General features: G+C 36.7%; 1 protein-coding gene across 1 annotated transcript; it reads left to right on the forward strand.

The window, feature by feature from the left end:
• The first annotated feature begins 512 nt into the window (after positions 1 to 512).
• Positions 513 to 15,166, forward strand: LOC106083158 (5-hydroxytryptamine receptor). Its single transcript, XM_013246016.2, has 4 exons — positions 513 to 527; positions 12,992 to 13,471; positions 13,568 to 13,966; positions 14,042 to 15,166. Exons 1-4 carry the CDS (start codon positions 513 to 515, stop codon positions 15,164 to 15,166), a joined length of 2,019 nt encoding a protein of 672 aa, XP_013101470.2.
• The last annotated feature ends 201 nt before the right edge of the window (positions 15,167 to 15,367 follow it).

Genomic DNA, 15,367 nt, shown 5'->3' on the forward strand with positions numbered 1-15,367 from the left:
ATTATTGTTGTTGTTATACTCACAACAGTTATAAACACAACTGGCTTGATCTACATAACTAAAACCGAACGAACGAACGAACGAACTAACCATACAAAAAGAAAAACTATACAATCACACATTTACATGCATACTACTACCACTATTACTACAGGCAAATATTAATTAGAATCACAAATATTTATAAAGACAAATAAATCGTAGATGAGAGAAAAAATTACATGACAATAAACTCAAAGCTTAAATTTACAATTCACTTAAAAAAAAAAACAAAAAGAAACAAAAATAAATAAAATTATGTGCTTACGACAAATATGGCAAATCCTTCAACATATAGATATATACAAACAAACACCACACAAACACACACACACAAACACCTATTTATATTTATACAATCAACCATACACAACAGTTCACAAAAAAAAAACAATTCCATATGTATGTGCATACTTTTACAACAGCAAATAAAGTCTGCGGGAGTAAAATTAAAAAATGTTTGCAATTCAATCATGCCTAGCACCCAGGTAAACAAATTCTAAAAAAAAATTAAAACTTTAGCACAATCGGATCAGTTGTATATGGACATGGTGTGGTAAGAACTGGTTACTTATAAAAAAAGTCGCAAGACCTAGTCTGGTCTTGGTTGGTGAGTTTGAAGTATACTTGGTTTACCTTTACAGAGGTCATGGGTTCAATTCTCCCATTTTCGATATTTTTAGCGGTTAGTCGTGATTTTCTCGACGTCGTAAGCGACTCGTTTATGACGGCCCTCTTCAATTTAGCCCAGATCGGTTCAGATTTGGATATAGTTGCAATATAGACCGATCACTCGATTTAAAGTCTTGGCCCCAACCCCATTTATAATCCGATTTCGCTGAAATTTGACACTGTGACTTATGTTAAGCTTTTTGACATCCGTGTCATATATGGTTCAGATCGACCTATATTTGGATATAGTTATCAAAAAGACCAATATTTTGTTCTACAAAATTGAACAATGACTTGTAATTAGCTGCTATGGGGGCATAAATTGTGCATTTTTCACCGGATTATGATGAAATGTGGTTTACATATATATCCGAGGTGGTAGGGATCCTGCCGAACTTAACGTCTTTTTACTTGTTTTTCGATATTTTTAACGGTTAGTCGTGATTTTCTAGTGAGTCGTGAGCGTCTCGTTAGTTGTAAGTGTCTCGTGAGACGTGAGTCGTGAACAGGATTTTACTCACTCACGCAAGAAGAATTTTAATTCAATCACGGTCATGCACTTTAGAGAAAATTCCATGGAAATTTTTGTCTTTAGAGAAAATTTCATGGAAATTTTGTCTTTAGAGAAAATTTCATATTATTTTGTCTTTAGAGAAAATTTCATGGAAATTTTGTGTTTTAAGAAAATTTGTCTTTAGAGAAAATTTCATGGAAATTTTGTCTTTAGAGAAAATTTCATGGAAATTTTGTCTTTAGAGAAAATTTCATGGAAATTTTGTCTTTAGAGAAAATTTCATGGAAATTTTGTCTTTAGAGAAAATTTCATGGAAATTTTGTCTTTAGAGAAAATTTCATGGAAATTTTGTCTTTAGAGAAAATTTTAGGGAAATTTTGTCTTTGGAGAAAATTTCATGGAAATTTTGTCTTTAGAGAAAATTTCATGGAAATTTTGTCTTTAGAGAAAATTCATGGAAATTTTGTCTTTAGAGAATATTTCATGGAAATTTTGTCTTTAGAGAATATTTCATGGAAATTTTGTCTTTAGAGAAAATTTCATGGAAATTTTGTCTTTAGAGAAAATTTCATGGAAATTTTGTCTTTAGAGAAAATTCATGGAAATTTTGTCTTTAGAGAATATTTCATGGAAATTTTGTCTTTAGAGAATATTTCATGGAAATTTTGTCTTTAGAGAAAATTTCATGGAAATTTTGTCCTTAGAGAAAATTTCATGGAAATTTTGTCTTTAGAGAAAATTTCATGGAAATTTTGTCTTTAGAGAAAATTTCATGGAAATTTTGTCTTTAGAGAAAATTTCATGGAAATTTTGTCTTTAGAGAAAATTTCATGGAAATTTTGTCTTTAGAGAAAATTTCATGGAAATTTTGTCTTTAGAGAAAATTTCATGGAAATTTTGTCTTTAGAGAAAATTTCATGGAAATTTTGTCTTTAGAGAAAATTTCATGGAAATTTTGTCTTTAGAGAAAATTTCATGAAAATTTTGCCTTTAGAGAAAATTTAATGGAAATTTTGTCTTTAGAGAAAATTTAATGGAAATTTTGTCTTTAGAGAAAATTTCATGGAAATTTTGTCTTTAGAGAAAATTTCATTGAAATTTTGTCTTTAGAGAAAATTTCATGGAAATTTTGTCCTTAGAGAAAATTTCATGGAAATTTTGCCTTTAGAGAAAATTTTATGGAAATTTTGCCTTTAGAGAAAATTTCATGGAAATTTTGTCTTTAGAGAAAATTTCATGGAAATTTTGTCTTTAGAGAAAATTTCATGGAAATTTTGTCTTTAGAGAAAATTTCATGGAAATTTTGTCTTTAGAGAAAATTTCATGGAAATTTTGTCTTTAGAGAAAATTTCATGGAAATTTTGTCTTTAGAGAAAATTTCATGGAAATTTTGTCTTTAGAGAAAATTTCATGGAAATTTTGTCTTTAGAGAAAATTTCATGGAAATTTCATGGACTTATGGCGATGGGAGGATGGATTGAGGATGGGAGCAGCTCATACCATCGCGGTATAATCGAGGAGACGATAGGAAACCTGGAAGGAAAGGAAGAGCTTTCCGATCGGATACCTTAGATGAACATTAATGTCGAGTGTTTTAGATTGACGCAACCCTAGTATTGGCATCTGGAAGATCATGTTACACGGGTGGTTCAAAGCTAGAGGACAGAGTGGGCCTGGGGGTTTACATTGAGAACCCAGGGACTGAGATCTGTTTTAGACTTCCTGACCATAATACGGTCCTGCAGGCGGATATCTGGGCGATCACGGAATTCGTGAAGTGGTGTGGTGCTAACGCGAGGACATCGAGTGTGAATATCTTTTCAACAACCAGAACGATTAGGTCACGAACAGTCTTGCAGTGTAAGAAGGAGATTAACGCCTTCTCTGAGGAAGGCAAAATCCGCATCGTTTGGGTGCCGGGCCATAACGGAGTAAGGGGAAATGAAAGGGCAAACGATTTGGCGGTGAAGGCCAGAGGACTGCCGTCAATAAACTTGGTTAACCCGAAGCCTTTCGGGTCGACGCAGTCCGAGTTAAGGGAGTGGGCGACGAATGCGCATGCAATATTGTGGAACAGCGAAACGGTCGGTAGGACTGCGAAAATCCTATGGGGTGATCCAGATCGTGAGAAGACGAGGCTGTTACTAAAAGGGTGCAAGAAAGAGGTCAGTATAGCTATTGGTATCATAACGGGACATATAGGACTACCAGCTCACTTATGTAAAATCGGTGCGGCAAGTGATAGCATGTGTAGGGCATGCTGGGAAAATGATGTGACGTTGGAGCATTTCCTTTGTCATGGCCCGGCTTTCGCGTCTAACAGATACCGGCACAGATACCGGTGGAGACACAATACCAGATATGAACCAACTTGAAAACAATTCAGGATTTTGTAAGTAGCACGGAATTCCTAACTTAAAATTTTCTTTTTAGAGGTTACTTTTTTGATTTTAGAGCGCACAACAAGCCGATTACTGTCTAAGGTGTATGTCCATAGTGGCATTGGGCGGATTAATACCTGGACCCTCTTTTCAACCTAACCTAAGTCAAGACTTCAAAAACTACAAAAATACTATTTGTGATGTCACTATTTTCTCCTACCTAACCGTGCTCTTTGCTATTTTCTCCTAAATTATTTGTCCATTAATTATCTCGGCTTAGACACTTAGGATAGGCTCTAACCTCCTTACACACTCAGCAAGCTAACAAAAAACTTAAATAATTCGAAGAGCCTTCTTCATTTCAACTTTTCAAGTTAGGGTCACACACGCTATAAGATTAATGAGAAATGAATTGGTTTCGTGGTTTGAAAATGTCTAAAGGTGTGACAAATGTTCATTTTTTTCACCTATGCCGAAGAAAAGACAAAAAAACCCCATCTAATAGGGAAATTCCCATACATCACACATATATACACAAATTTTTAAACTAATACGTCGTCCTTTGTTTGAAACGACAGCTGAAGCAGCCTAAAGCATATCAAAAACAGAACCATGTACCTTGTCCTGGCTTTTCACAATAGTCAGTTTTTGTTTTTCGAATGATGGTAATTGCAGTAACCACCTACCTTACCAGCGAATCAGCATATAAAACCCGAAAGTCAGCCAGTCAGGTTTGCTAACGAGCTCATAGTAAAATCCATTTATGTATGTGTACTAGTGTGTGTGTGTGTATTGTAAATTAAACACATATATGAGAGCGGAAGAGAAATTATCAAAATTGTGTTGCAATGGTAGGAATATTTTAATTTATTCCTCTATTTGGCATGGATATGAATTCTTAACGAGCATGGATTAAAATCCAGGAGATTATAAAGAGGTCTGCACCTGCTTTCTTGATGAACTATACAGGAGGTCTTTTGCAAATCACCGGTTGCTGTACCCAAATCAGCTGTACTAAACAGCTGATTTATACTAATCTGCTAATTTGTACTAAACAGCTGACTAGTGCTTACCAGCTGATTATTACAAATCATGATTAGCAGGTTACAGGAGGTATTTTGCAGATCGCCGGTTGCTGTACCCAAATCAGCTGTACTAATCAGCTGATTTGTACTAATCAGCTGATTTGTACTAATCAGCTGATTTGTACTAATCAGCTGATTTGTACTAATCAGCTGATTTGTACTAATCAGCTGATTTGTACTAATCAGCTGATTTGTACTAATCAGCTGATTTGTACTAATCAGCTTATTTGTACTAAACAGCTAATTCAAAGCATCTGTTTTCCCTGTACACTCCTTAAGATTTTCCGCCATAAACAAAAATACGTTTTTCTCCAATTTTTAAACTTACCTCGTACTTACACTAGCAATGATTTTTTTTTTACCTTTGAAGTGTGATACGATAATTTGTTGTGCATCATCAAACGTTTTAAATTAACAAATTTATGCTGTTCCAAATTAGAATGTAACATCAATGAAGCGGCTGCAAAAAAAATACTTTAAATGACTTTTGGGTCTAATTCCACAAAAATGGGCTGCCATTGCTGGTTGTTATCAGACAGCAATCAAAAGCATATATGGCGACATTTTTGAAAATTGTTTACAACAGAATCTTTTTAGTATTGGACTTAGTGTTGTAGTAATTTAACTACAACAAAATGGATGCCAAATTGCGATTTTTTTTTTGTTCGTGTAGTGGGGGGTTAAATTTAAAGGGCCGATGTTGATTTTGAATAAATTAAATGCCTTGCTCGATTGTGTATCTTACCACGGTTCATATTGAGTTACAGGAGTAACAAACATTGATATGGTCAGATCCAATTAAATTTGCCGATAAATCGACCAGATTATATATAATTTGATAAAAATAGGTACAATTGGATAAAATTTGATGTCAAATTTTTTTCCGAATTTTCAACTTTTTTACTGGGGTAGTCCGAAATTGAGACATGTCAAACGAAATACGGAAAAAAGCTTGGCTTTAGGCGTTGTTCACATTCAACATCAGTCCTTAAAACTTAATTACCCTTTAAGGACAGTCACACAGAAGGACAGGCACGCGGAAGGACAGACACACGGAAGGATAGATACACTGAAGGACAGACACAGAGAAGGTCATAGACACAGAAGGACAGATACACAGAAGGACAGACACACGGAAGGACCGACACACAGAAGGACAGATACACAGAAGGACAGACACCCAGAAGGACAGACACCCAGAAGGACAGACACCCAGAAGGACAGTCACATAGAAGGACAGACACATAGAAGGACAGATACACGGAAGGACAGACACACTGAAGTACAGACACACAGAAGGACAGATACACAGAAGGACAGACACAGACAGATATACGGAAGAACAGATACACAGAAGGACAGATACATGTAAGGAAAGACTCACAGCAGGACAGACACACAGAAGGATAGACACACAGAAGGACAGACACACAGAAGAACAGACACACAGAAGGATAGACACACTGAAAACCAGACACACAAAGGACAGATACACAGAAGGACAGACATACTAAAGGGCAGACACACAGAAGGACAGAGAGACAGAAGGACAGAGAGACAGAAGGACAGAGAGACAGAAGGACAGAGAGAAAGACACACAAACACACAGAAGAACAGACACACTGAAAACCAGACACACAGAAGGACGGACACACGGAAGAACAGATACACAGAAGGACAGACACACAGAAGGGCAGATACACAGAAGGACAGACACACAGAAGAACAAACACACAGATGGACAGGTAGACAGAAGGACAGATACACAGAAGGACAGACACATGAAAGGACAGACACACAGAAGGACAGGCACACAGAAGGACAGAAACACAGAAGGTCAGACACACAGAAGGACAGACATACTAAAGGGCAGACACACAAAAGGACAGACACATAGAAGGACTGAGAGACAGAAGGACTGAGAGACAGAAGGACAGACACACAGAAAGACAGAGAGAAAGACACACAAACACACAGGAGGACAGAGAGAAAGACACACAAACACACAGAAGGACAGAGAGACAGACAGAAAGATAGAAAAAAGCACAGAGAGATAGGACGACGGACAGTAAGATAGAAGGACGGACAGAAAGAATAAGGAAAGGTATGGATATTGCAAATAAATTGACTAAGTCATAATACCTTGTACACAGTAGTGGTGTAGGTTAAACAATTTATACTATATCTGAAGTAGCTACTAGACCAAACCTCTCAAAATGACAGCATGTTTTTTAGCTGGAAAATTTTTTTTTGTTTTAAATTGTGCTCCTTTATCAAAATTGAATATATTTCAATAAAAAAGTATACACAGAAAAATATATAGATTTCCTATATATAAAAATGAGTTTGTCTTTGTTTGTGTGTTTATAAATTTGTGTGTTCCGTATAGACTTAAAAAGCTGAACAGATTTTCCTTTAATTTTCACAGACTGTGTAGGTTGATCCGGAAGAAGAAGTAAGCTATATAATTTTTTCATATCGGAATGGGGGCGGACCCTCCCCCTTACCATCAAAACGCCCCTCAAAATCAAAAGTGAACCTATCGGGACAATATGGGTTTCAAATGAAAGGTATTTGGGAGCAGAGTACGAGAATTAAATTAAAAATGGGGTCCAAGTACTTAGGGGACCTTCCCAACCCCAAAACTTCCCACATACAAGGGTTGACTTTTATATTTTGGGATTGAACAACCCTTGTGTTGCAATCTGCCAATTGAGAGCTCTATCGTAAAGCTTGACATTTTTGAGGTTATGCGTACTCAGAATGTTTTGACATACGAGCGCTATTTGTGTTGTTTACAGTAACTTAAAATACTCATTTCGCCCTAAAAAAGGAATTAAATCGTGAACCGTTTTGTGCGATTATTTGTTTACAACTTAAAAAAGGCTACATAAATTTTCGACCAAAAAAATTTTTCTGCGAAGAAAATTTCGAATGAATTTCAAAAATCCGCCAAAATAACCGGTTGGTCTTTCTAGTGTTAAGTCAAAATAAGTTAGCTATCAGAGGTATAAAACTGTATTCCCCTCCAATAAAAACCATTTAAATCACTTTTTTATCCTTTAGCCAACATGATTTATTGCTATAAAGATAAATGCGTAAATTATTTGTGGCCATTAAAATTTCCCTCACCGTGATTTCTATGCCGAACCATTGAATTACCCCAATACGTCACAACAACAAATGTCCCCAAAATACACTCGAGAGATAAGATATTCGTTTTTTTGGCAGGTGCAAAAACAATCAAACGGGTTTCACACCCCCGATAAATCATAAGCTGATCACAATCAATTATTTACATGCTTACTATGCTCGTCCTGACACTAAACTGACATGATTACGATGGAGGCAGCCAAACGACTCTTAAAAGCCAGACAGATAAGATAGAAGAGAATTCCAGTGAAGGAAAATCTGTTTGAGAAGTATTTATAGTTGGTAGTCTCCCATTTGTGGCTTATATGACACAGGTGCCAAGGGAACAAATCATAAACACCCTACAGAAAGCTACTCCAAGTGATAACTAAGAATGACTTCAAAGTAGATGAACTGAACTCGAATTTAAAGATGAGAATCAGGCTTAGGTAGGGCTCTAAATTTTGTGTATTATGGTGGAGCAATTTTGAAGGTTGTCAAAATCTACGAAAGAGAGTCACTGAAAATGGGTCTGGCAGTAAATGAAAATTAGAACAAATGGATGGTTTCAACTCCAAAAACGCCTTATACAACCGAGTAGACAAAGAAAATGGATAAAGTTGGGAACCACAACTTTGAGATAGTCAGTAACTTTATCTACCTCGTCACCGCCGTAACTGAAACGAATGACACCAGTTTTGAGATAAAGCGAAGAATAATACTGGCAAACAGATGCTACTTTGGACTAAGTAATCAGTTTAGAAACAAGGCCACCTCTCGACAGACGAAGATTACATTATACAAGACACAAGAATAACAAATTTGGTTGAGCGTATATGTTAACAAACATTTTTAGTCATTTTAGGATAGCATTTTTTCCTTAATAGCATAAATATGATCTTTGTACAATATATATTTTGTCTGCAGTTATTTGAAATGGTTAAAAAGTGATAAAATTGTTAGAAATTAAAACAAAATTAACGCTGTATAGCTCTTATAAAAAAAGAAAAGATGCAACATAAAATTTTTTGAAGCATTTTTTGGATATTGAGACCAATTTCAACTTTTTACCATCTGAAAACAGCAAAAAATGTTTGCTGTTTCAACAAAAAGTTGCTGTTGTCTCATTTTCCGCAGATGCAACATAAAAATTTTTTAACATTTTTTGGATATTGCGACCAATTTAATTTCTTTGCCATCTGAAAACAGCAAAAAATTTTTGCTGTTTCAGCAAAAAAAATTGCTGCTGTCCCATTTTCCGCAGACTTTATGCATTTTCTGCAAACATTTTCGCTACTTTTACTAACAAATTTCTCTGAGTGATCTTAGGTGACCACCGTGGTGCAGAGGTTAGCATATTCGCCTATGACGCCGAAGTAGAGCTGGCAAAATGTCGATGGCGCTATCTATCGATATTTAAGTTAAGTTAATTTGTTTGCAAAACTAAACAAAAATAAGCAATGCGACAAAGAATGTATCCTTTAAGATACATTGCGCCTATAGAGGGCGCAATTTACATCCGATAAGGCTAACATTTTTTACAATGATTTCTCTCATGACTTCCAACTGGCTTTATTAACCTTGGTTTTATTTGGTCTGTGCATTGATATTGCTTCTATATAAATCGATCTCATGATTTTTACTTCTCGTTTTCGTTTGAAATATAGCTGATGGCAAATTTACGATAGTATCGATACTATCGATATTTATTATTAAAATTATCGAAAATATCGAATGTTGCGATTATCGACAGTTTGCCACATTTGTGAGTTACTATGCCATACGTAGAAGTCATGTAAAAACTTTCCTCCGTTACGCCGTTCGGATTCGGCTATAAAAAGGACATCCCTTAAAAACTTGAGCGGAAGCTTGAAGTGAAATGGTTTTGGGAAAATTTACAATTTTAAGGGATTTTAGAGTTATTTAGTCGCGCTGAGAAAGTTCGTCATTTATTTGTTATCACTTCACTAATTCACTTTATAGTAACCAAACTTCAGTTTTTGAAAACAATAGGTAGGGTATTCCATATAACGGCTATTACTATTGTAGTCCACTGTATTTTGGTAATTGCTTAATAATTTTCCATCGCATACTTCTGGCAAACCATTGTGGGCGATACATATTATCTGCCTCCAACAAAACACCTGAACTGATAACTTGATAAAGACCACCACTGGCGCATTGATTTTGCATGAATTCTTTGCCAATGAGCTCAAAGAATCGTTTTCATTGATTTTACTGCGATGTAATTAATTTCCCTGCTGGCGAAATTCAGTTCAAAATTAGTGGTGGTTAAGCGAACAAGTGAAAACGGTAATATGCAAGTTAAATGAAGCATACATTTAGGCTCAAAAAGGAACAATCGTCACATTTGCGAGATATTTTTACTTAAAAACGCACTTTACCAAGAAAATGAGAAATTATTATTTAACATGTAAAAATGTGCTAAAGTCGGCCGGTGGAAACCCAATACTACAAATTTGCATGAACAGCCAACAATTGAATCTTCCTGGGGGCCGTAGAACACTTATCGGGAGATTGGTTTATATGGGAGCTATATCAGGTTATAGACCGATTCGGACCGTAATTGGCACAGTTGTTGGAAGTCTTAATAGAACACTACATGCAAAATTTCAACCAAATCAAAAATTGCGGCTTGTGAGGGCTCAAGAAGTCAACTCGGGGATCGGTTTATATAGCAGCTATATCAGGTTATAAACCGATTCGGACCGTAACTGGCACAGTTGTTGGAAGTCTTAACTGTCAAATCGGGAGATCGGTTTATATGGGAGCTATATCACATTATAAAACGATTTGTACCATACTTACACCAGATGTTGGAAGTCATAATAGAACACTATGTGCAAAATTTCTGTCAGAGATCCAAGATCTCAGAACGGGAGATCGGTTTATATATGGTGGTTATTGATATTAAGGATTTTTTTTTTCAAAGGTAGTTAAACAGATTCACAACTTTGAGCATTTGTGTCTTTAAGACAAAAAAAATTGAATCTGGGGAAAGGACATCAATTTAGCTTAGTTAATGAGGCAGAAAAGCTTTCAAATGGGAGCACTTAAAACTAAAATTTTTAGAAAAACAAGAAATAGGTGTCTGGTGGGAAGTACAAAGACATTCACCCAGCGAGCAAAGAATAAAAAATTCTACCTCGAGTTAGAAACAAGGTATCCTTATGAAATTTGAACAGGAGAAGAGAAGACGAATGAAACTTGTTAAGAAAAAAATTTGCCGTCATATAAGGTCATGTATTGGGGGAAAATTGGCTTGGGCGGAGCCGACTATAAAATACCCTACACCAACGCTACAATAAAATTCGGGCAATAAATATATAGGTATATTTGAGCTATATCCAAATTTGAGCCGAATTTTTTCGAACAGATCGTTTGAACATTTTTGCATGTACGTGTAAATCCGGGAATACATATTTATGGGAGCAATATCCAAATCTGAACCGATTTTAATGAAACCTTAGATATCTGTTAAGATCAGTAACAAAAGAATCCATGCCAAATTTGGTGCAGATCGGTTGAAAATTTTAGTTCCTACGCCCATTTAAGTGCAAAGGGCAAATCGGGGGATACATATTTATGGGAACTATATCTAACTCTGAACCGATTTTAATGAAACCTTGCAGATCCGTTAAGATCAATAACAAAACAATTAGTGCCAAATTTTGTGCAGATCGGATGAAAATTTTAGTTACTATGACCATTTAAGTGAAAATCTGGCGAAACACATATATGGGAGCTATATCTAAATCTCAACCGATTTCAATGAAACTATGCATATCTGTTACGATCAGCAACAAAACAATTAGTGCCAAATAATGTGCAGATCGGTTAAAAATTGTAGTCACTACGGCCATTTAAGTGCAAATCTGGCGCTACATATATATGGGAGCTATATTCAAATCTGAACCGATTTTGATGAAATCTCGTAGATATGTTAAGATCAGTAACAAAGCAATCCGTGCCAAATATTGTGCAGATCGGTTGAAAATTGTACTTACTACGGCCATTTAAGTGCAAATCGGGCGATACATATATATGGGAGCTATATCCAAATCTGAACCGATTTTGATGAAATCTCGTAGATATGTTAAGATCAGTAACAAAACAATCCGTGCCAAATTTTGTGCAGATCGGTTGAAAATTGTAGTTACTACGGCAATTTAAGTGCAAATCGGGCGATACATATATATGGGAGCTATATCTTAATCTGAACCGATTTTGAATAAATCTCGCAGATCTGTTAAGATCAGTAACAAAGCAATTCGTGCCTATTATTGAGCAGATAAGTTGAAAATTGTAGTTACTACGGCCATTTAAGTGCAAATAGGGCGATACATATATATGGGAGCTATATCTAAATCCCAACCGATTTTTACCAAAATCAAAAGTGTTCGTCCTTGTAATAAAAAAGTGACACCTGCAAAATTTCGTAACGATTGGACAACAAAAACGACGACCTGCACCTTGATTACAAGAATACATGGACTCACAGACGGACAGACAGACGGACAGTCGGACATGAATAAATCGAATCAGAAAGTCATTCTGAGTCGATTGGTATACTTATCAATGGGTCTAGCTCTTCTTCTTCTCAGCGTTGCAATGAAATGCACAAACTTAAAACACCCTGTAGCACAGTGGTGGTATAGGGTATAAAAATAAACTTATGGCGATAGGCCTACTCTTTTGACAACTGCTGCGATTTTATGCCAAAGACATTAAAATCCGCTTTTCTTTGCTAAATTGTTATAAAATATTAAGATTTTTTTTGTATAAAACTTGTGTTTTTTAACATTTCTAAACTTTTTTTTAAAATTTTTTGAAAAAAAAATTTTTTAATTTGAAAAAAAAAATTAAAAATTAAAAAAAAAAATCTAATATTAAAAAAAAAAAATTTTAAAAAGAACCAAGTCAATATAAATGCTCCAAGTAATGAAAATATGAAATTTCATCAACATCGGAATGGAGGGTCAGCCGTTAATGGGTCACATTTGTAGATAATATCCTTACTTTAAAGTCTTTGCTCTTGGGTACGAAATCAAAACCTTAAAATCCTTCAATCCAGCAAAAAAAATTTTTTTTTTTGATTTCTGTTAAAAAAAAAATAAAATTTAAAATTTCTCTCCCTGTTCCTTTAGAATTTATCTAAAACTGTACAAAATTTAATGGCATTTGAGGGCATATTTTTTCGATCACTCAAAAAAGTCCTTCATAATTTCATATCGGAATCGTCGGAGGGATACCAAACACCCAGTCAAGACTCTGCACCATTGGATTCGGGAGAGCCAGAGGATAATTCGCAACATAAGCATATCAGCAGCAGTGACCAAATAGACGAGAGCAATGAAAGCAACGAGTCGCAATACCCGGGCATACTAGACACAGATCTGATTGCGCTCACTAAAGGCCAGAAGAAAGTCTTCATTATCATTGTTTTGATACTGTGCGTTATCTCCTTGATAGGAAACATCAGCACTTTGGTGGTGAATGTACGCCGAAAAATAAGGCCCTTTTTCAGGGCTTGCCTCATATCGTTGGCCTTTAGCGATTTGTTGAACACAGTGTTTCTGAGTACAGCCTATTTGTCACAGTTCATGGCGGAATATGTTCAAATCTGGGTAAGTTTCACTTTTACGCTGTGCATATGGCAGTGGCCAAGATGATGAAAAAACAGTCCCACTCTTTTGCATGTCTGTTGTCCTTACCACTTTCAGAGTTTGGGAGCATTGATGTGCAATTTGGTACCATTTGCCACCACTGCGGCCATTCTGGCCAGCAGCATGACTCTGGTGGGCATTGCAGTGGATCGCTATTATGCTGTAATGAAAGCGGTTGTGGGCTTCTGGCAGCCCACTGTGATTTGCTGTTTTGTGTGCATGCTTTGCATTTGGCTGGCCTCCCTGGGCATCGCATGCCCCGTATTCAATATCTACGACATAATGCCGGTCTACATTTTAACGCAGCAAACGGACACGGATGTGTCAGGTGCTGATGCAATGACCACCGCTAGAACAACAACAGAAACTCAATGGGAAATTGATGCTTCACAAGATGGCCTGTCCTATACCCTGGTGCGTGAGCAGAAACTTGTCAACATGTGTGTTTCGGATCAGGTAAGCAGCAATCGATGGAAAGCTGGGCCATCTATTGTAATTGTCCTCAGTCATATTTTTCAACTTCATTTGCAGAGGGATGTCACTTTGTACTACGTCATAGTGTTTGTGCTCATCTTCATACCCTGCATAGGTGCTTTCTTTTGGTTCAACACCATTATTGCCCGAAAGTTATGGAAGCGACGCCACAGTGCCACAATAAACCGTAGACCACCGCCAAAGCCACAAACGCAGAATGGAAATAATACCAAAGCAATTGCAAGAATCCAAGTCCCCACCACCCCAACCACATCACCCTGCATGGAGCTTCAAAGTACAAACAAAAGATCTGCAGCGGTTGGTCTGCAACCTCTACAGCCGCAGTGTCAAAATTGCAGCTGCAAGTGCACCCACAGTACCAGCACAACAATGCCAAGTAGTTTGATGGGTATAATGGGTGGAACCGCCACGTTGACGGCAGCCTCCAATGCTCCTCCAACTACTAAGGGGCCGGTGGCAACAAATTTTGCCATCTTCTTGCCCAGCAGCATGCCAACGAGAAGCTCTCGAGAATCCAGACATTTGAGAATGTTCACCATCATCCTGCTCATGATGGTGGTCTTTGTGTTTCTGCGACTGCCAGCCTGGATATTCCTGCTGATGCGTATGTATGGCTCCTACAACAGGCAAATAGATTGGATGCTCTATTTCACTTTTGGCATTATGAATTTGACCAGTTCGGGTTTGAATCCTTTGCTTTATACCTTCCTCACCGAAACCCTGCAGTATCTTTCTCGCCTAAAGGCCAAAGTCACTGCTTTGATTTGCAGTTGCTGTTGCTGCTGCTGCTGCTGTTGCCCCGGCAACGGAAATAAATCAACTGCTGCTGATGCCACCATGCCCAATATCATTGAAGAACCACGTTTCGCTTTAAGTTGCGGTGATAACTTTTGCGGTTGCAAAGGATTTCTACGCGCCACCTGGAAATGTCGTCAGCCCAACTGCGTGCCCAAACCATTGAATGATTCACAGCAACGCGTAGAGTTAGACTCTAAGAGCAAGGAAAGCAATCAAGTGGCCTATAACAATGACAAGGATGAGGGTGTCGATTGCAGTGATGTGGCAGAGGATGACGATGAAGGGGCAGAGCAGGCATTTGAATTTCAGCATAGAATTTTTGCTATATATTCCTCATCGTTGGTCTCATCCTCATCGCAATAAACGAACGAAACCACAAAAATTTTTCAAATATCTATTCTAAAGGAAACTTTGTAAAAATGTGAATTTTGTAGAAAAATTTTGTGAAATTTTGAAGAAAATTTTAGGAAAATTATATTTTCATAGGAAACTAGCTGAAACCGATACACCCAATTTTTAATATTCGATAATCAGACTCGTACTCTACTCTCAAATAGCTTTCAC

Source organism: Stomoxys calcitrans, chromosome 5 (assembly GCF_963082655.1).
Source record: "Stomoxys calcitrans chromosome 5, idStoCalc2.1, whole genome shotgun sequence".
NCBI lineage: Eukaryota > Metazoa > Arthropoda > Insecta > Diptera > Muscidae > Stomoxys > Stomoxys calcitrans.

What these genes read in the sequence shown, in the direction of transcription:
- LOC106083158 (XM_013246016.2), top strand. An exon ending in CGGAATATGTTCAAATCTGG is followed by an intron (nt 13,472 to 13,567) that starts GTAAGTTTCACT and finishes TACCACTTTCAG; the next exon opens with AGTTTGGGAGCATTGATGTG. An exon ending in ACATGTGTGTTTCGGATCAG is followed by an intron (nt 13,967 to 14,041) that starts GTAAGCAGCAAT and finishes CTTCATTTGCAG; the next exon opens with AGGGATGTCACTTTGTACTA.